The sequence below is a fragment of the Larus michahellis genome, chromosome 3 (genome assembly GCF_964199755.1).
Source record: "Larus michahellis chromosome 3, bLarMic1.1, whole genome shotgun sequence".
NCBI lineage: Eukaryota > Metazoa > Chordata > Aves > Charadriiformes > Laridae > Larus > Larus michahellis.
This window is the reverse complement of record NC_133898.1, coordinates 82,758,001-82,779,780: the sequence shown is the minus strand read 5'-3', so window position 1 is coordinate 82,779,780 and position 21,780 is coordinate 82,758,001. Positions and strand designations below refer to the sequence as shown.

General features: G+C 39.9%; 1 protein-coding gene across 6 annotated transcripts in view; it reads right to left on the bottom strand.

The window, feature by feature from the left end:
* Positions 1-18,738, bottom strand: part of ATG5 (autophagy related 5) — an 81,279-nt gene extending 62,541 nt beyond the window's left edge. Inside the window, exons 1-4 of one of the 6 annotated variants that reach the window (XM_074581021.1) lie at positions 18,619-18,738; positions 17,602-17,774; positions 10,883-11,010; positions 3,559-3,637 (exon numbers count right to left, since the gene is read on the bottom strand). In XM_074581021.1, coding sequence (XP_074437122.1) covers positions 3,559-3,637; positions 10,883-11,010; positions 17,602-17,709 — 315 coding nt within the window. In that variant the 5' untranslated portion in view covers positions 17,710-17,774; positions 18,619-18,738. Of the gene's footprint in view, positions 1-3,558; positions 3,638-10,882; positions 11,011-17,601; positions 17,775-18,023; positions 18,579-18,618 lie in introns of those variants that run through there. The other 5 variants (XM_074581020.1, XM_074581022.1, XM_074581023.1 and 2 more) reach the window with 5 other exon arrangements.
* Between the last annotated feature and the right edge of the window lie 3,042 nt (positions 18,739-21,780).

The following is a 21,780-nucleotide window of genomic DNA, read 5'->3' as shown; positions in this document are numbered from 1 at the left end:
AGTAGTACAAAGGTGTGGTGTGATTAGTTTTCCCAGCTTCTAAGGGATAACACTGTGGCAGACTGAAAAACACTCCTACAATCTCAGTGCTGTTTACTCTTCTTTTTAGAAGAAAAAGACTGACACATTTCTATGCAGTGCCGTGAGTAGAAGCTGAAAAACCTAAACATCAAAGTGATAACCTAGGAGACAACACTGCTGCATGTCTGCAAGAAGCACATGAAACAGTTTCACCTACATGAGACTACCAACAGAAAGTATGGCATCCCCACTGATTTATAAGCTAGGCACAGAATAATAAGTTTTATACTTAAATATAGAACACATATGCTTGGGGTTTTTTTGCTTGTTTGTTTTAAATTCTACTTGAGGAAATAGTGATCAAACATACATAACTTTTTTCTGTTCCCTGAAGAAAGAGACAACTGTAAACAAGCTGGTAGTCACCCCTGGCTATACAAGTATGAGATTTGCAGAAAGTGTTAACAGACCCCATAAGCAGCTTTAATTCAAGTACTGCTATTGGCGATGCCTTACTCCCTCCATGTTCTGTATCTTTGAAAGAAAAGTTATTAAGGGTTGACTCTGATTTTCTTAGAAAGCTCAAGTAGTACTGGTTGTGTTTCACATACCAGTAGACACTTGCAGCATAAATTTGGTCATAAAGAAGTAGGTATAATCTGTACAGACAAGAGCACGAAATGACCTCTCGCATAGAACTGTTCCAAAAACACGGTAGGCAATTTCAACAATCTGGTTTCATACCTCCTTTCCACCCATATTTATCTATCAGTTCAAGTTCACAAAACACCTGTTTATACTGTGACAGTCTAGTTGCATTAGGCTACATGTACAGAAAATTATACCAATAATAGGGCATTAAGAACCATAAGGAACATATCCAGTGGCAGGGGGAGTATCCATATATTTGTGTTTAGTTACCAGCAGTGGTCTTTTTTTCCAAAAAGATTAATTTAAAAAAAAACAAACAAAACCCTCATTCATACTTCTGCCTTCCACAACCTCTCTTAGAAGTTACACAATTTATCCATGTATCCATGTACATGGAAAAGCACTTCCTTTTCACTCCACCTAACCCAATTTTTTTGCTAAGAAAACCAAGACAACAGCTGTTATAGAAGAACAGGTGTAGTCTCTCCTTCTCTACATCAGGTCATGGGTGGAGAGACAGGCATCAGCAGGCTTCAGCAGAGGGAAAATATTAGCCTTTCCCCTGGCACACCCGATTTCATCTCCTCCAATAAAGAGCACTACCATTTCCAGAGCAGTTCACCACCACCTATCTACTGCCCAAAATCTGGAGAGTTGGTTACCATGCTGAGAACATGAATGGTGCTAAGCACGCCGCAGAGTAGCATGAGGTGAATTTAACAGGAAGGGACAGAGTTTCCCTCCTCCCCATAAAGCCACACCTGAGTAACAAACGCAACTTCACAGACTATGGCTTCTCATGAGTCTCAGACCTTAGTATTCTGTTCAAGCTCGTCCTTCTATGACTATTTGAGGCAACTGTATTTCAAGTTTACTAGAGATATAAACGCATGCTATTTTATTGCATACCAAAAATACAAATGAATAAACTGTTTCTTTAAAGCAAGCAATAAGCACATTTATTATTTAGTCTGCATACATAACACAGGATGACAATTACAAGTTTCTGTCAACTTTCAAACTTCTGCTGAACAGAATTAAAACTTTTAATGTTTTTAACTTTAAACAAAGAAAACTGATCGGGGAAAAATAGTTAAAACACACTCCTTACAGATGTTTGAGATATTTGTTGTTGACCACATGCTTTGGTAAAAGAAATGAGAAAGTCATGACAGCAAAAGTTAAACCCCAGAAAAATCTAACACTGTTCAATTAAGCCAAATAAAAATTATAGCTCTTTCAAGAATAACTACACACAAATGAAAGGAATAATCCAGGCAGGAATCCCACACCTAAACTATTTAGCTATAAGAAACTGTTAACATGTGAAAAAATTTCCAGTATTTTGATGTACTTTGATATGCTTCAGTTATGTTTTGCCTTTAAGGATCAAGAGGGGTTTATTTAAATAAACTTTCAGATTACATCAAAAACAGGAAGAGAGATTAAGCAGGTGCTTAATCCAAGGTGTTGTATTTTTAAAAACTAAATTACATTGGCTTTTAAAATAATACTGCCTTAGCAGTAAAATACTTCTGCTGATCTTTAATGTATGCCTTTGAGACAAAGCTAAATTAGATGATCTTTTGGCAAGCAGCAATATAAAGACATTAAAGTCAGTTTACATTACTACATGAAATTGAAAAGCACCGTGGTGCTGCAACTTATTTCTCAAGATGGCTCTACTTTGGAATGGCAACATCCACACACTGCCACTGTTAATCTCCCAGAGCTCTCAGAATGTATAACAATTAAATCATGATTTATGAAACTAGACGCCCTACAGTTTCTTCAAAACACTGGAAGTTTCTTCATCCCAGCTCTCTCTGACACATATCAGACAGAAGTGTAGCAATCACACTTCAGTGGTTTCAAAAACATCCCCATCTTCAGATTCATTCATTCAGTCAATCACTTTAAAAGTTTCAACATGTGGGAATACATATCATAAGAACATACGATTTCAGTGCACACTTCCAAAAAAAATTAGACAACTACTGTTATCAAGACCTTTTCTAAAACACCTTAAAGAGAAGAACTGTTTGAATGAAAATGTTCAACACAACTGCTTTCCAGTATGCTTTTCATTTCATCTCAAATCCCACGCACTAAAGTCAAGCCTATTAACCTAGCGTTTTCTTTTGGATCAGTTTTCCTGTTGCATTGTTTCTTTTATAATACAGAAATTAAAGTTAAATACCATGATTTCTACTTGTGATTTTGACTTCCAAACGTACCTGGGATTACCATCTCAATACATTTCAGAGTATAAAAGAATCCTGCACCAAAGCTAACCCTGCACAAATGCTCTTCTGAGCAAAGATCAGTAGTGCTATGAAGTCATACCTAATGGTTTTACAATGTGTAATCAAAATAATGTCTCTCCTGTGACTAAGCTGTCACAAGACCAAACCCATTTCACTCAGTTCTCTACAGGGGACCCACGTAAGGTACAACAGCACACCCTGACTTCAAGGATTTCTACAGTATCTCATATCCATGTTAATGTGCCTAAAAGGATGAGCACTTCTCAATCTGCCCAATCTTCAGTCAACTCAGGCTGACTGAATTAAAAATATTACAGAAAGTTCTTTCCTTGTACCCACTCAACTGCCCTGACATAAGTCTCATAACTTTCTCTTGAAGAACAATTTTGGATTTTCAGATTATAACAAAATCATTTTCAAAGGAAGGTAATTTGAAAGCACATACAATCTCATGCAGATTTACAAAAAACTTTAGATGATACCTGAATAATGAAGATTCGCCCTTCAAGTCACACAATTCACTTATTTCTAAAACAATTATGAAACCTTTTCCTAGCTTCCAAATTTCATATAATCCCAAGCTCACTTGTTCTGAACTAAAGGTGTACTTCAGTTTTACCTTGAAATGCACTGTGATGCTCCAAGGAAGGGCTGTATTTGATGCATGGAGATCAAACAGCAAACCAATTGGGTAATGCCTAAAAATTAAAGAGATATTAAATTAACATAAACACTGTGTATTTAATTTTACACGTAACAGTTAACATACCTGCATTTACATGAAAAAAATAAGCTGTTTGACTCCCACAATTAACATTCATTATTGCTTATTCAGAAAAGTTATACAGGCAGGTATAAATGACTGATGGTTTCTGGCAGAATCAAGTCTGGAATTTACATGTTCAACACCTAAACCAGCTGTGCCCACAAAACACTGCTGGTTTTGCAACAGCATAAGTTGTTCTGTGGAATCTTTCAAAACAGGATTTTTAGTTAAAAAGCTTGATAATGGTAGGAATAGCTGGTCTGACAGAAAAGTATACATGCTTTCAGATATTTAAATGCCATGGGTTTGTACCATGCTCCTTAACATCTCTTCCCTCTCCCACCTGCCTGATGTCATTGTGAAGAATAAGTAGTAAAGTAAAAAATTACATATCTGTAAAAGGGCTGAAAGAGGATAGATCAAGAGGAACTCTGTATCTTTACTATCAAATGAAAAAGAATGGAAGAGAAAACGGTTAATTGGAGTTTTGTATTTCAGTGGTATTCTGGATTGAAGGAGTTACACAAAGAAGCTGCTTCCTCCAAATAGTCACTTCTGTCTTATAGCTTTGTCTCCTTTAAATTCATTAGAAGATACAGCCTGCAGCAATATAAGGAATATATATCACATACACAAAACCTCCACATGCATTCTAAAAAAGATCTTTCTGCAATTTTATCACAGGCAGACACTGGCAAGATTTTTGATTAAAAAAAAAGTTTTTGCATTCAGCATACCAACCTCCATTCTCTTATCTTTCAAAAATCTTAACTAAAAGAGCCTTACTAGCTTTCCATCCTGCAGAGGGATAAACACATACTTAACTGTAAACTCAGTAGCTTCACTGAATTAAATGTGACTGATCACAGGACACGGAGCCAAGCACGTACAGAAGCTCTGAAAGTCCAGAGCGCGATAACCGAGAGCATTGCTCTAAAAGCACCTGTGCCACGCCAGCTTCCTGACCCGCTGAACTCTCACACAGCAGTGCTTTAGCACCCTCTACGGGTCAGCTAACGCCAAAGCTAATACAAAGTCACTTCACGACAGCAAAATAAAAAAAAACAGAACAGTACTACAATTCTTGAACATACCTATTGCATTTGTAACTTCTTAAAAGGAACAACAGGGGGAAATATCAAGAAAATATCTAGAACTTGTTTTCCTGACAAAGGGAATAAAGAATGCAGATAATGCATATCCGGATTTATCCTGATTCATTGCTAATACTCAAGTTTTTACCACTAATACTTTTTATTACTAACTGCCAATCATGTCTTCAGTACTTCAACAGGAATTCAGCAAGAGTTCAACGAAGAAGTGGTTTTCCAGATGAACTAAGTAACAAAAAAATCAGATTTCCTTTGATAATTAGATGAACACTAACAATGACTTTCAGTTACTTTCGATTTATACACAACAAAATATATAGTTATAAAAAAAAAAAAAGAGAAAAGCATCAGTTCTTGGCCTACCTCTATGTTTTCTAGGCACTGCAGATTACAAAAAGTTCGTGTACTCAAGCTTTGTTCAGTAAAATCCTTGTACTTTGCACAGTTGATATTTGGTTTTTATTTTGAAAGAGGCCAGCCCTAAATTAATTTTGTTCCATAGCAGAACACATGAGATTAATGAAGACAGTGGACCATGAGCGAAATATTTTTCTATTCAGAAGTGCAGCCTTCCATTAAGAGTAAAGGTCACAACAAGAGTGAAGCAATCCTGAGATATAAGACATGGCCTGCTTCAAATTCCAGTTCTCTCACACTGGCATTTAATCTGAAGCCAACAGAAGTCATAAGTGATGCCTGTACATAATGCTATATTTCACTTACTTTTGAGATATAGTTACAAGCATTTTTTAAGAGTCTGGGAACAACAGCACTCCATATAACAATACTAAAGCTATTCTTAATATTTCCTTCATAATAAAACCTGGTGTCTTAACCAGGATAGAGAATTATGGGAGGCAAAAGAGAGAAGTTGAGAAGAAAATAGGATTTGTCATTCTGTACATGGAATAACTCCCCCCAACATTCCCTCACTACATTCTTAAGCATATATCTACCTTGTGCTATGAGACAGTATTCTCTCACTAAAGATCTTGTTTCCAGTGGTACTGCTGCAATGCTGTTTCTGAATTTCTATTTGAAAAATAGGCATTGCAATTAAAGAAATATACAAATGCCCTCTAGAACCTACAGTAACCAAAAGAATGAAAAAAAAAAATTCAAAACCCCAAGAGAGCCTTTAAAGATTTGCCCTCCTGAAAAGAAAAGAGAAAAAAAAGAGAAACAGTTAAAGGAAATGTCCAGCCTAGAAAGGTATTATTTTGAAAGAATATTATTGGATTGTTGAAATCAAACTGGTCTTAAGTAGAGTGGGAGCCAATGACAGGCAGACTGTGCAGAACTTTCTACAAGGAAATAATGAGAGAAATGCCAAAGAGAAAATCTCTAAGAGACCACAAATCTTTTGTTTTTGTTTTTTTTTTTTTTTTTTATAGGTTGAAGACTTTCAACCTATAAAAGTGTAACAGCATCTCGACTTCCAGTCATTTTCAATTTATTACTGCTTGTATTGTTTCACAGAAGGTGGTTTCAGAGCGTGAGAAAAGTCCTGGAAAACACCACATTAAGTACCTAAAATCCTTTTGAAAGTGACAGATGGACAGTAAGGAAAATTACTACTTTTCTAACAATTTCTTTCTGAACCCAGGACAGAAAGTGACCACACGAGCTGGTACATTGTTTTCAGATCAGAATAACTTAGTGAAGTAAATCAGTAAGACACGTCACATGAACTGATAATTTCAGGACAAAAAAAATAATAAATCCTATACACCAGAATTGTTTGGGGTACTAAGTATATCAAGTGGCCAAAATCCAGTGTTTAGGTATTTTTTATGAACGAACGTCTCAGTGAGAGAAATTTTGGCTGCACTGGAAAATAGTCTTACCTTTTCCTTTAGTAGTCAGTAAGAAATAAATTTTTCTTAAGCAAAGCAGCATTTTTCAAACAATATGTCAGCCACACTTGATCAAACGGTGGTTTGACCTTTTTTGTCTTCCACTGATTCTGGCTTAGGAAGGGTCAAGCATCCATCCAGTTCATACTAGAAAGACACCTATGCAACTACTAGGGCTACAGCACAATCCACAGAAAAGGGACAGAAACTCTGCTGAAGGCCACGTGCAGGTGCTCAAATGGGATGGTAACAAGCTATAGGGTGCTGTCCCTTCACATCTGCTGAAGAAATCACCCCTGGCACATCAGAGGCTTTCACTCAGGCAGAGCTCCTGAGAGAGGATGCAGCTCTCCAGGTCTCAAGGTGCGAGGAGAGCCCTCTCCTGTGGACTGAAGCAAGCAGAGTTTCTTTGCCTAGAGGAGGTGTGTTTTAGTGGAGGAGCTATGTCACCAAGTTAAGAAACTGCAGGAGGTCAGTGGGCTGCACAGCATCAGGGAAGATAAAAAGATTGATGGCATCCTCGCTGAGACCTTGCAGAGCTGAGAGCCTGAACTCCCAACTGCACAGAAAGAGGGTCTGCAGTCACTGGAGTGGTGAATGGAGACTTGCAAGATGAGTTAGGCCAGAGTCTTGCAACCTCTGGCAAGAGAAGGCAGGCTCCTTCTCCACCTGCAGTCAGTGCCTCAACAGCAGACAAGGGGCTGGAAGCTCTAAGGAAGCATCAGAGCAGCCTGAACAGCACATCCACACCAAGAGGTAGCAGTCATAGCAGTAGAAGGCTCCTTCCTACAGGGGATAGAGCCCTCCCCCCATCTGCCAATCTCACTTGCTACTTGTTAAGAAGTTGCAGACTGACAAGGTTTGCAAGGGAACCCTTGAGCATATCAAGAGTGACTATACAGCTCCAGGGGCAAGGTAGCACCCCTACAATTTTGCAGAAGGAGAAAGGCTCAGAGAGCTACGAACGCTGGTCAATAACTGCAGGTCAGTAACTGTTTTTGCAGCTGGTGTGACAACAGGGACTTGGCTTTTACAGCCACAGGACATTCTTTATGGACAAAGGACTGCTAGGGAGAGATAGAAAAGTATCTTTGCCTTCAGGTTGGCCAGCCTCGTGAGGAGAGCTTTAGACCATAAACAACAGGGTTGTGAATAACAGCCCACAGACAAGTAGAAATTTAATGGACATGGATGGAAAGCAAGTGGTGAAAGGTGACTGCTACGAGGGGGAGCTCAAAATGATAAAAGAGGGTAGAAGAGAGCCTACCACAAGTATGTGTATATAAATGCACAAAGCTTGGGAAACAAGCAGGAGAAACTAAAGCTCCACATGCAGTGACATAACTGTGACAGTGTTGGGCTACCTGAGATACGATGAGACAGCTTGCACAACTGGAATGCTGTTGTGGATGGATGGACGCAAGCTGCTCAGGAAAGACAGGCAGGGCAAATGAGGGAAGAGGGTTGTCTTCCATGTGAGGGAGCAGCTTAGATGCATGAAACTTAATGGGACAGACAACAGGTTGGTTGAGATTTTGTGGTTCAGGATCAGAGGAGAGACTGGTAAGTGCAACATCACAGTGAGTTTGTTACAGATCACGCAATCCAGGTGAGGAAGTAGATAAAGTCTTCTTTAAAAAACTCAAGAAGTTTCTGCATCGCAGACCCTGGTTCTTGTTAATCTCTGACATCTGCTGGAAAAGCAACATGGTGGGACACAAGTAGTCAAGATTTCTTGATACAGGAGGGACCAGAGCTGACCCACAGCTGATTCTGTTACCAACAAGACAAAATAGTTCTAGATGTGATAATTAGTGGCAGCTTTGGCTGTAGTGACCACGAAATATCAGAGTTATAGGTCCTGGAGAGACTGATAAAGGAGAGCTCTCTGAGAAGATGTGACCGTTTCCGTTTGTAGTCTTCTGATGCTGCACAGGCTGATGACTGCAGCTCCTTAACTTCATGACACAGACCTTCCCCCAGCACACACCTCCTGCAGGCAAGGAGACCATCTTCCCCTGCCCCAACAACCTTGGCGGGAGGCCCCAGGCTCCTATAACTCCACACCTGGAGAGATGCATCCTCCCCTTCAGGAGCTTGGTCTGAGTGCTGCAGACCATGAAGTTGAAGCTATGTTTCAGATTTCCTCCAAACCCTCACTGGAAAAGGAGCTGCAGCTGAAAAGAAATACACTACATTCCAACCAGGTATGAAACCACACAGACTGTACGCAATATGACCTCACAGTGCAATATAAATAATTAGAATAAGAAATATTACTAGCAAGTTCTATTTGATTCTGAATGCCAAAGTTAGACTTCAAAAGATTAAGCATTAATGCTATTATTTCTCTACAAACTACTAGTTCAATCTGATCCCCAGTTCTCATATTTGGGTCTTCCCTGGAACAAGCTTCAGCTATTTAGGGGATTACCATTCTCCTAAAATAATAGTTTGTAGATAGCATTTTTCTTAGAAAAGCAATTCCACTGAAATCAGTGGAGCTGTTCCTGGCAGAATATGCTTTGATTTTCTGAAAGATCAAAGCCTTAATTAGCAGATCATAATTACACTATTCATTTTCACGTCAATGTTCAGTTTACTAACTCTTCACTTAATTTTAGAATTATATATATTCTTTTTACTCTATACCTATATTCTGTAATTTATTTTTTTTAATTCTAGTTTAAACATCATAGTATTTAAAAACTTACAGAAAATGCAGATCTATTTTTGGTTGAAGTAAAAAGCTTTTCTTTCCTTTCTTGTTACAACTTCAGCAAAAACTTAAAGTTTCCTCCCATTATCTACCTAAGATTATGAACTCACTGGGACAAGCCTGCTACCTTGCTGTTTATTCAGACCATATCCATCATGACTCAAGACCACTATAGCACACCAAGAGACCAATTATTGTTAAATTGCAGATAATTTAAATAGGTATCTAAAGCTGGTTTTGCCAGCCAGTTTTGAAAAAGTGAAAAAAGCTAGGTTTTATGCTTTTTTCATTTTTTACATATTACTATTTTATTAATGTAATATTACATATAAATGTAATATTACGTATTACATTTACATATTACTATTACTAAGTTGGTTGCAAAGAAACAAAAAACTAGAAAAGATCTCCTGCATCACCAAGTCTAAAGGGACTCCATGATATGATGCTTGCTAATCAACAAGACAATGCAGGTTCAAGAGGTGGAAACAGTCACTGGTAGTTTTCTTTCCTATTATAACACAGAAAAAAGAGATACAGTATCTCTTCAGTGTCCAAAATACTAAGTACTTTATGGAAAGCTGATGCTAGCTCGCAAACTTGTCAGCTCTCAAAATGTTTTGGTTTTTAACTCTTCATGGCAGAAATAGAAAGAAACAAAGTCTGATGAACAGCATTTATGAAAACTAAGTAAGTGAAACAATGGCAGTGTGATTCCTCAACCTCTCAGGAAAAAAAAAAAGAAAAAAGGCTCTTTTAATAGACCAAATAGACCACATGATAGAACAAAAATAAAAACAATAGCAATTAGTTCAAGAAGTTGAACTAATTGAATTCAAAAAGAGCCTATGTATCAGCATTAGATTATCTGTTTTACAGAGCAAGCACATAACACATCACTGAAGAGTGAAGGTTATGAATGTTTATTATCTTTAAGCATGTATCCTATTCACATTCAGACTGCAGAAATAATACTTCCTATCTATGATATTAGGCATCTTTTAAGAAGGTTGAATAAGCTAAATAAAGATTTGTTTGGTGATTCTACTGCAAGAAACAGGAAAGCCAAAAACACAGGCATTTCGTATTACAGTAACAACTAGAACAAAAACAATAGGTGCAGCATGACCTCCACATCATACATATAGCAAGTACAAACAGAATAATAAAAAGTATGTTCAACATTAAACTTTCTTCTCTGTCTCTGGAGACATTCAAAACCTGCCTGGACGCGTTCCTGTGCAACCTGCTCTGGGTGACCCTGCTCTGGCAGGGGGGTTGGACTAGATGATCTCCAGAGGTCCCTTCCAACCCCTACCATTCTGTGATTCTGTTTTTCACAAACAGCATGCTTTCCTTATTACCCTCCTCTTTTGCCATCTTTGAAACCCAACAGAGTGGTTAGTTTAGGAAAAGTACTGACACTGTGCTGAACTTGGTAACTCTTTACATGACAAATTGAGTAAAGGTACAAAGTTAAATAAACTCACCATTTCAGTGGTGTACCTTCATATTCAAACCATATTTCACTAACTTCCTCTTGTCTCATAACTTTCTGAAAGTGTTTCTTCACTTTGTCTGTTACCAGCGTTAAGTAGCTTATCCTTGGCAAAAGCAACTGAAAAAAATTATAGAAGCTTTAAGTACACATAACATTTACTAAATTAGTAAAAATCTGTAACAAGTATGCATTTTCATAACCAAAATTCAGTCTGCATTCTTTTTTTATCCTTTTTAAGGTAAGATGTCTTTTAGACAGTTTACTTATTAATGGTCAATGAAAGGCTATAAAATTATATACTCAGAAGATGCAGAATAGCAGTATCCAATATACTAACACAAAAAAAAAGTAAAAAAATAAGTTCTTGTCTTGATTCTTTCAATGTGGTGGGAGGGAGAAGAATGGAAATTAATTTCCGCTTTTCTGTATTTAAGCAGGCCAAAGAATTAAGTTTTTAACCTTTTTCATATGAACAGCTGGGAACATGTTCTAACTTCTTATTGAATATAACAAGCAACTGTGTATCAGCTGTTATTTCAAAATGCAAATTCCTACAGTCTTTTTTAAAAAAGAATGAAAGCTAGCTGGTTAAGGGTTTGTTTTCCAAGTGCATTTTGTACTTCCAATAGCTGGCAATTTCCTTTTTCTTTGCACTGGGTTTGCCAATTCAACAGGTTATAGTCAGGGCTACTACGATTCTTCCACCATTTAACCTTTGCCCAGCTACTAAAATCAGAAAGAAAACTGACAATATTTTATCAGTCGAAACAAGACACCTTCTTACAGCTTTGTGGTATGCTATCTTTTTTCTCAAGTGTGATGTTATGCCCTATCTGAAACAGAACGCCATATTATTATTTTTTATTTGCACCTCCCCCCCCCCCTTTTTTTTTTTAAGGTCTCATGCCTAGTAAAAGTGGTTAAGCAGACTGCATCCATGTACTGACTGATGACTGTATAGTGCATTTACTTAAGATCAATCAGTCCATAAGCTTTAACGAACAATGCTTTCAGTATTCCAATGAGAAAAGATTAACTTTCCCATAAAATAACATTTAGCTTTGGAGCAGGCATTTTAAAGTAATTGTATCAATCCTGTAAAGTTATTGTCATTTCCTAATTATTAATAAAATAGATGTGTCTAAGGAATAAATATAAATAAATTTTTACATATTTAGAGAAAGAAAAACATTTGTTTTTCAGTGTTCCTCATAACCATTGTCATTTCTTAAAATATTTTCTTTATAGTATATGGATAATGCTAGGCCTTAAGTGAATGTCTATGGTACAGACATCCCAAACTATATAACGATATATTTTGCCTGACAGAAAACTTGATCTCTGCTGCAACATTCTTCCAGAATCTCTCCATAAATTAGACCACATTTTGAGATATAGTAAATAAAGAGTAAGTTCGTATGAAAGAGAATGGATTTGTCTTTTAAACAACGCTGCACTAGGTTACTAATCTGCATACATCTGTGAAAAAACTAAATTTTAGATTTACATAAAACTGCAAAAGATCAAGACTCACCACTGTCACAGTCATCAAGTCAGTTAACACTTGATCTTTTAGGTACCATATGGGGTTTTTTTTCCATCTGTTGCTCTTATTACCATCATCATATTGTTTCTACCTTCTTTCATGGGAGCCTAATTCAGCAAGGTAATTAAGCACAGCCTTCAGTTTTAAAAGGTAAACAATCTTACTAAATTCAATGAAGTCATATACACACTCAAATGAGAATTGTTTGGTACCCCAATGACTTAAACAACAGTATCATTTTTTTCCTTTTTTCCTTTATTAACCTAATTCCATATATCTACACTGATTGTTCTTGAGACAATATTGTCCAGGCTATTACAATCAAACACAAGTATTTTTGGTAATAATTCCATATTATTTCTGCATGATATTTGCAGTTAAATTGCTGGTATATTCTGATAGGAGACCCATTTGGACTGTTGCAAAAGCCAATTTTCAGCATGCTGCATGTGACACAGCCATGCAGGAATTGATAAATATGTTAAAGCAGTATTGATTGGAATACTGTTGACATAACCCTTTCAACTACATAACTAATTTCCTCTGTAAAATATTTTACTTTAGTTTGTAGTGTGGAAGAACAACACAATTTCTATTTCAACATAATCGGAGATCACAGACAATAACCAAACAGCATTTAACTGAACTTAACAGAACATGGCCAGCATTCCCAATGGGCACCTCTGGAGTACAAAATCCAACGGTTAATTAGGTTAACAGAGATTGCCTGTTTGTCAGAGATGCTGAGCATTTGCAGCACCCAATGAACTCTTTTTTTCGGTCGTCCCACATCTTCTACCTTGCTACATTCTTCCCCTTCCATGGGAGACATGAAAGAATCTAATTCTATCACTTTTCTAGCTCTAATTATCCTAGAGATTTACAAGTATATCAAATATGTTAATGGAGACCTTTAAAAGCCTAGTTTAAAGACATTTTCCATTTGTTACCCCTTTTAATATCCCTTCTCCACCAGTTCTCTACACTTAGTGAAAAACATCAGTTAACACATAACATTTTTACTCCAAAAATCCTGTAATTTTTAAATGCTATTAGTCCTACATTCAGGTTGCTGTTGTTGCATTATTTGCGTTGTTGGATGTGTTTTATTTTTCATTTACTGAGTATTTCCAGGGGAAAGGTACTGATATTTATGAAAAAAACCCAACTGTAACATATTTAACTATATGCTGGGCTTTAGTCAATCTCTCTGAAGCAGAATCATGTTAATTGTTTTACAGAGGCCTCTATATGAAAACGGGAATTCTACACAGTCACTCACCTTCCAGACTATTAGACACTCACAAGCTCCTCCACCACTTTACCCGTGTGGCAAGGAGCCTTCCATTTAAGCAAAGCCATGTTCACCAGAATGACATGCACAGGTACTTTTTGCGACTGACTCCTAAGCCAGTCCGTGCAGGTCAAGGAACTCTTTCACCCTTTGGCTACCCTACAGCAGTATCTCTAGATACTGCGAATGAATGGCCATGATTCAGTGATAATTCTTGGTTTAGGGCTGTAATACTTAATTAAGAAAAAAATCTGATAATCATATGACACAACATACTAAACCAAGTTAAACTCATTCCACTAGGTCAGATTTGCCTTTTTTTTTTTTTGACAAATTTTATTTTTTTGACAAATAACTGTATTAGCAGACTTTCTGCTAAAGGTTAGAATAATGCCATGAAAATAAAATACACCCAACAATGCAAGTAATGCAACAACAGCAACCTGAATGTAGGACTAATAAATCACTACATAACACGCTAAAAGACAGAATGCCTGTCATAAAAATGACCTACAGTACTGCATGGGCAAATATACAGACAAGGTAGTATTAAAGCTTTTAACGAATAAACTGAGTGCATATTTAGCATAGATTCAATAGCTCTCAATTTTAATTGTACATGAGATAACTAATAGAAAAGTGCATGATATAACACACAAGGAATTAAACAGAAGAGAATCCCAGTTTTGATTCAAGTTGTCTGGCAATTGACTCTGCCATGCTGTTCACTATGCTGCATCACAAAGAAATTTGAATGAAAAACCCCACTTTCAGTTGAGCTTTGTGACTCAGAAGGAGCCACATCTGTCTTGCTCCCTAGAAAGGATGGACTTGTAAGAAGATTCAAGAGAAGTCTAAAGCAATCAGTGCGTGAATGATTTGCTTTTAAGCAGCAAGACCAAGAAAGGATTCCTGAAACGTTATGTGAGGCTGGGTGCCTTTCCCTCCAGCAACCAGTTGTGTAAGTTTTCTCCCACTCAGTATAAAAACAGAAAGCTGGCATAAACTCCTTCAAAGTAGTCAGAGTACACAGTATAAAGCCAAGTAGATGTTCACGACCTGTTGGGATCAGATTGACTACTGCAACAGTAATGGAGACAAGATAAACAAGTCACTCAGTACTAACAATCAAAAAAAAATACCATTTGAGAACATGAAAAAACCCTAACATTCATATTCTCATCTGAATTCATAAGACAATGGCCAACAAATAAGATTAGTCCTCCTCATTAAATTAAGAAAACAAAAGTAAATCTCCAAATACATTACCAGGCAGAATAAATCCTAGTAGTCTAGAATATGCCATCCCCAAAATTACACAAACCACACCACCTTCCTTTCGCATGTTGTCTGTTGCTGCAGTACTTAATCACAATAACCAGAAATGCTTTCTGTGGAGGTTAAATGAAATGCAAGGAATTCCTAATGCCTAAGGAAACACTTGCAATGTTTTTTGTGTATAAAGAGCTATCTCCACAGGTTTTGCTGCAGAGCAAAATACCATTTTACATTCAAAACAGATCATAAAAAAATTTTAATTTTATTTCTAACTGTTGTTTGCACCAAGAGACAGACAGTATAATATTTTAAAATAAAAATTGTAACAATTTTAGGACTAGGAAAAAGTCGGATAGTTCAGCAACAAAAGTAGTTCAACCTAGCTGTTCCCAATTATGCCTCCACTCAAAACATAGGCATCTGTAGGAAACACAAGAAATTTGACACATCCACTTCCAGTGTAACTCTGCAGAAACCTACAGGGCAGTGTTTTACCTGAGCTGCTTAGTCTTTATGTCACCACTCTTTCCAAAAGACAGACAAGCTCACTTTAAATTAGCTCTGTTACTCCCATGCAGTGCCATAATGTGATACGCACATGCATCACTCCTGAGCTGTGATAACACATCTAACAGACAAGGGTCTCCTGCCGCACTGCTCAAAAACTGAAATCCATCACACAGGTGCTGGGTTGTTTTTCTAACCCCTCACCCTCTAGGCCTATGTGTTCCTCCATCTTCATAAAGCAAGTTCCTCAGAGCAGAGGCTTTGTTCCCTTCGTAACATAACGATGCCAGTGTTTCCTTCCCATGCAGCCTCCCCATTTATGCAAGGCAGTCTGAAATACAGAGGTTCTATATATATTAACAAGTACTGAGGTGTGGTAAGAGCAGACATATAAAGCTGAACAGCTGGTGTTGAGAGCTGGGAATGTTTGCTACATACACTTTTTTATGTTTTTTACTTCAGTTTAGCTGCAGTTTGAGCCCACACTAAATGCCAATTAGCAGCTGAAGCATACCTTCTGCTTCAGCTTCACATGAAAGTGATTCAGCTTGCGGGCTATACGACTGCTGTGTGATACAAACCTGGGCACAGTAAGTGGAAAGGATGAAGACTTCCTTCAAAAACGCACTCCAGATCTGAACAAAAACATTAATATAGACACACTTCGAAACCATGAGAACTAAACCATAATTTAAAACTTTGATTGCCGTTCTACCTTTTACTATTATAAATCCACGGTCTCTTCAAGAAGCAGAGCTATATATCAGCTCCAACATGACCTGAAAAAGGAAGACGCTAAAATTTCAGAATTATGATCTGTGTATAACTAGATTTTGCAGAAATAGAGAATTAAGCCTTGAGAATTCCTATGTATACTTCAAATGGAGTAAATAAAAGAGACCCCACCAGTTTAAAACTATCTCCTTGGCTTAGAAAGTTGGCCATACCATGAAGATAACATGGTTTCAGGGTTTCCATGCTGATGTTAAACAGATCGAGACTGCATGTCTCTATAATGAAACTCGTACTTTTCATGTAGCTGTTATACAATATATATACGTACATTTAAACTCATATATATATAAAAGAAACTTAAAGCCTCAGACTTCTAGATAGTTCAGATGCATTTGGCAATAGGTCAACCACATGAAGTAAAAGTGCTTCTATTTTACCAGTGGTGAAACTAAAACATAGGAAGATGAGCACCATCATTATGGAATGAAAAGCATTAGTGCTTTATTAGGTTTCAAAAAACCCACTGAACACACATGGAAATCGAAAACTGATGACATAAAGAAGCTGTTACGCACAGCAGATGAAATACTTCTATCCAGTAATATTTTGAAAATGAGTGGGATATGACAGATTTTAGGATTTCAGAATCACGTAAAAACTCACAGTAGAAGATTTTCCTCCCACATACCTGTTACATCAAGTTTACATTTCACAGAATCAACTAACATTCTCCATCAACCAAATGTCTATCTATTAGGTGCTGAAAGGATGAAAACTGCTGAGCACACTATAAATAAATAACACATAGTTATAGAAAGCCCTTCCAATTTACAGCTCAAATACATCCATCACCCTCATTTTCATCATCAGCTAGCAATCCAGTTCAGGCACTGTACTGTTAAAACATTATAGCTGCTTTTCCTATATCCAAGCTAGATCTCTGATGGCTGCTAGCGTTTAAAGAAAATGAGCAGAAAAAGTCCATAAGCAGAAATACTGGAGTCAGTGTTGACTATGAGTTTGTGTTACACAGGTGACTGACCTTTGTGTTTAAGACTGCACAAAGCTCTGACTGAAATTAGCTCTGTAGTAAGGTAACATACAAGTTCTCTCCCTTCTAGTCATTATGCAAGAACACCCAAACTCAACATAAGTACATGGAGAGCCTCCTCCTTTTACCCAATTATTTATTGACTTTTTTTCTTTTTTCTTTTTTTTTTTTTTTAAAGATCTTGATTAGCTACGGTTAGTTTATCTCACTGGTGAAACAAGCTTGAAGTTTTAAATCTGCTGTGAAGAGAGACAAGTCACACACTGGACTATCTGTGACTACCTTCATTATACTCACATAGTAAGGTTCAGCTTCCCTTTCAGTTATCTCATCCTGATACAGAGTGAAACAGGTTGGTATTCGGCCAAACCACACATCTCGAAGTACATCTTTGTCATCTGTCATTCTTCCAGTGGACAGTGAAGCACATGTAGATCAGCTTGTTTTCTTCAACTAAAACTGCAACCCCGCTCCCCCCAAAAGAAACAAGTCAGCACTGCTGCAAATACACCTCGTTAAAGGTTCTCCCGTAACTACACTCCTGCATGATCAACGCTGTGACAGAGATGTTAAATGCATCAGTTTGTACAAAAAACTGACCGAGTTAAGGCCTCCAAGTTAACACTTTCCCAATTACAAACACACAGTAAATGACGAGTAAATAACCAATAAGCATTTTCTAAGCCTGCATCACGCCCCAACCGTAGAAGCAAAGGGACCTTTCCGTTACCGCCTTGCTGTCACCTCGCAGCTCCCGCCACCCCCCGAGGCCCCGGCTCTACCGCGGGCGAGCGGCCCGGGACCCGCGGGCAGCCAGCAGAGCCGGTGTCCGCAGACGACCGGGAGGACGGGCAGCGACGGGGACGACGAAGCGAGCAGGTCTCTCGCCGGCGGGGCCGCGGGCCGGCCCGGGGAGGGGGGATTCACCGAGGCCTCAGGACGGGCCCCAACACCGCCCTCCGCCGCGCTGAGACCCGGGTGCGCCTCGCTGGCCCAACGCCCGCCCGCAGGTTCGGGGCGGCGGCCGCCCTCGGGTGCCAGCAGCAGCAGCACGGCCCAGCCCGGCCAGGCCCGGCAGGGTCTCCTTCCCTCCCTCCGGGGCGGCCGCCCGAGGTGAATCAGCAGCGCACCGGGCCGGACCGAAGAGCGCTACAGCGGCGGCCCCCGGCGTGCTCTCCCCGGGCAACGGCAAGGCCGGGCTGGGGCGGGCCGCGGCGGCCCTGCCCCAGCCCACCGTGAGCGAGTGGCGTTCCCCGGGAGGAAACAGAGGAGAGACAGCCCCACCGGACCGGGACGGGAGGGGGCAGCCGTTACCTCAGTCGCGAGCGGCACCACCGGCCCGCGCAGGGGGGGGTGCGGCGCTTCGGGCAGGAACTGACCCTCGGGCCCGCCCCCCGCCGCGGGCCCGCCCCCAACGACCCGCCTCCCCGGCGCATGCGCAGTCCGCCGCGAGGCTTCCGCCCGGCTCCCGGCTTCCCAGCCGCCGCCGGAAGCCGGGGCGGGTTTGAGGTCTCTGGGCGGGAAGGCGGCGCCGGGCACTGCTATGCCGGTAGCACGGAGTCGGTCCCGCAGCCCTTCCCTCCCCTCGAGGAGGCGGTCGACCGTGCTCCCTGAGCGGCAACGGGGCCGCTGGGCTGCAGCTGGGCCCGACGTGGCCCCGCTCCTGTGAGGCGTCCGCGGAGCCGCTCGGCCGACAGGCGGCGCTTCTGCCCGCGCGCAGGAGCCGGTGGACGTTAACGCCGGGAGCCTGGGGTGCTCGCGGGTGTTGAATGCGTCTCTGGGGCTTGTGGGCACGATCTGACCTCGTAAAGCCCCTGTTCCCTCCTGCCCGACTGCTCTCCTCTCCCGTTCTCTGTGTGGTAGGCGTTACACGCCATGGTGTTACACCACGGTCGCGGGAGGGTGAGGAGCCCCTGACGTACCGCAGCATCGCCCTGCACCGGTTTTTGCCGGCCGAATGGGTGCGAGCCCACAGCGATTTCCATTTCTGCATTTTAAGGAACGTCTCCTGCACTTCTGTCGCTCTGCAAACCCCCACCTCGATGTCCTACAGCTGTAGGAGTGAACAGCAAGGACATCGCTTCCCGGGTGGGAGGGCACACCATGATTCCAAGCAAGACCATCGCTTCCTTGCTGCTACGTGTCGCCCACTGGCAGTCGTCAAAGCTGCTCCCGTGGCAAGACGTACAGCTGCAGCGAACTGGTATTTTACAGCTGGTATTTTGGCAGTTAACCTTTGAAAGAAAACTGATAAAATGTGGGTTTGCCTGACGCGGCTGGCGCGCGCCGCAGTTTCAGTAGTGCGATGTGCTTGCCATGCTGGCGTTCGGCCACCAGATGTCGCGCAGCGGCCACTGCTGCTGAAGGTGTCTTAAGGAATTCAAGAACTAACTAGTTATCGCTGACTTTTTGTGGGTTTTACCCAAAGACTGGTATTTTAATGAGTTTGTATGTTCCTGATTCAACCGCATGACTTGGGGAATTGTGGTACTTTTTCAGTCATATGAAAGATTAGAGAAGTCTGAAGAGCTTGTTTTATTTTTTTCCACTTTAAGTAAGCTTGTCATTATAACCTTTGTTTGATAAAACATAATATTCTGAACACAAACCCTGTTATAAATTATTAGGAAAAAATAACTTTTTTGTTAATGATCTATAAGCAAAAAGTTTAGGCTGTGGCACTTCTGTGATTTGGAACATAAACAGTGAAACTTTCCCTGTCTTCTCTCCAAGGGTTTTTGTGACATGTTAATTCAAAAACAGGTAAACTGGTATAAACCCGGAGTATTTGGTATATATATGGAGTATTCTTGTTTGGTATGGTCTACTCCAAAGCATAGGGAAAGTCAGCACGTAGCCCAGGTTATATTGCAAGGGCTTTAGGCTCTCAAATGACCAGTTTCCTTATGCTCCTAAATACAGGCAACTTACACTTACCTTGGGTGCAGGTATTGGGCATCACCTCTAAAGGGCATGCTAATGCTGAGATGATGGAAGGGGAAGGGTTCCTCCAGAAGTATTCCCTGTGCACTCACTGGTGCAGAACTGGTCCCACAATTACAAAGGCATCCATCCCACAGGCACTGGTCATTGCTACAGGCTTCTCTAAGGATTTGTGCAAGGAACCCCCTTAATGCTGTTACAGGTCCGTTGAAACCAGTCTGATGAGGATGCATTGACTGGTGGAGCTGCTGTGAGGTGCCAGCACCACTGAAAAAAAAAAAAGTAGTTTTCCCTGGTTACAAGATTTACAAACCTTCAGAAAGCTTTGAATATATGGATTTCCCTACAGGAAATCAAGGAGAATTACATATTTATTCTTTGCCATTTCTTCCTATGAGTTCCTCAGAGTTCTTCGATAGAAAGAGTTGTTTCAGTAGTACTGAAGCGTTTGACTGATCATTGTGACGGGTTTGACTGATCATTGTACCAGCATCACTGAAGATAATGCCAGCTTATATGGAAAAGAAAATGGCCTAGAAACATCCATTGGCACAACTGCTCTCACTCGTTTTTTCTCATGAGCAGGAAGAAGTCTGCCAGCGCTGCTATTAGCAATAATAGTGGTAGTGTGTATCAACTGAGGATGTGACCTATTCTTGATGCTGCCTGTGCTTACGTCCTGAGATCTTACTTAACCTCTACTGCTACAGCTCTTGAAGCACACCATTGGCAGCTAGACTGTGTAATCAGCATTCTGTTGATTACAATTGACAACTACCAAACATGTTAAACATTTACTTTTGCATTATTCTCTCATATATAGCATAAGAAACATAGGCATCTGACTAAGGCATATGAATTCCACTCCGTAGGCTGAAAATTGAACACCATTGAGTGCCCAAGTCATTTGATGGATCTAGATACAACATGCTCGGTAGAGAATAAAACACAGCAAGTTATAAAGTGAGATAACTTGCTATTTAGAGTATCTTCCTATTAAAACTTCTTAGCAAACTGCTGATGTAGTTACCAGACACAGATGCAGCAAGATACATTGTAAAATCTGTGTGAGTTTATAAAGACAATAATTCTATAGGCAAATGAGACTCTGATACTGAGATGAACTTGCTTGTAGGTAGATACATGGGATGTAACTACTGAACAAGTGAAGTAAACCTGAGGTGAATGCCAATTTTGCTATTAATATGACTCTAAATAATGAATCTGAACCCAAACATTAAAAATAATTGCTAGGATGGAATGTCAAAACAGGTACAATGAAAAAAAGAAGCTACCTCCTTTGGCATATTGCTTTCCACATTGTTATCTAATGCTTCAGGTTGCATCATCACTCAGCAGAATGGACAAGTCAAAATTGGCAGGGGAAGAGCTCAACAAACATATTTCTAATGCCAAAGATCCTCAAGCAGTATTCCCCCAGTTTAAACGTCATCATCAGGCAACGCGCAGTGAGTCATTGCCTAATGGCACCCGAATCAGAACACCTGTTAGTGAGTACATATGGAATGTGAA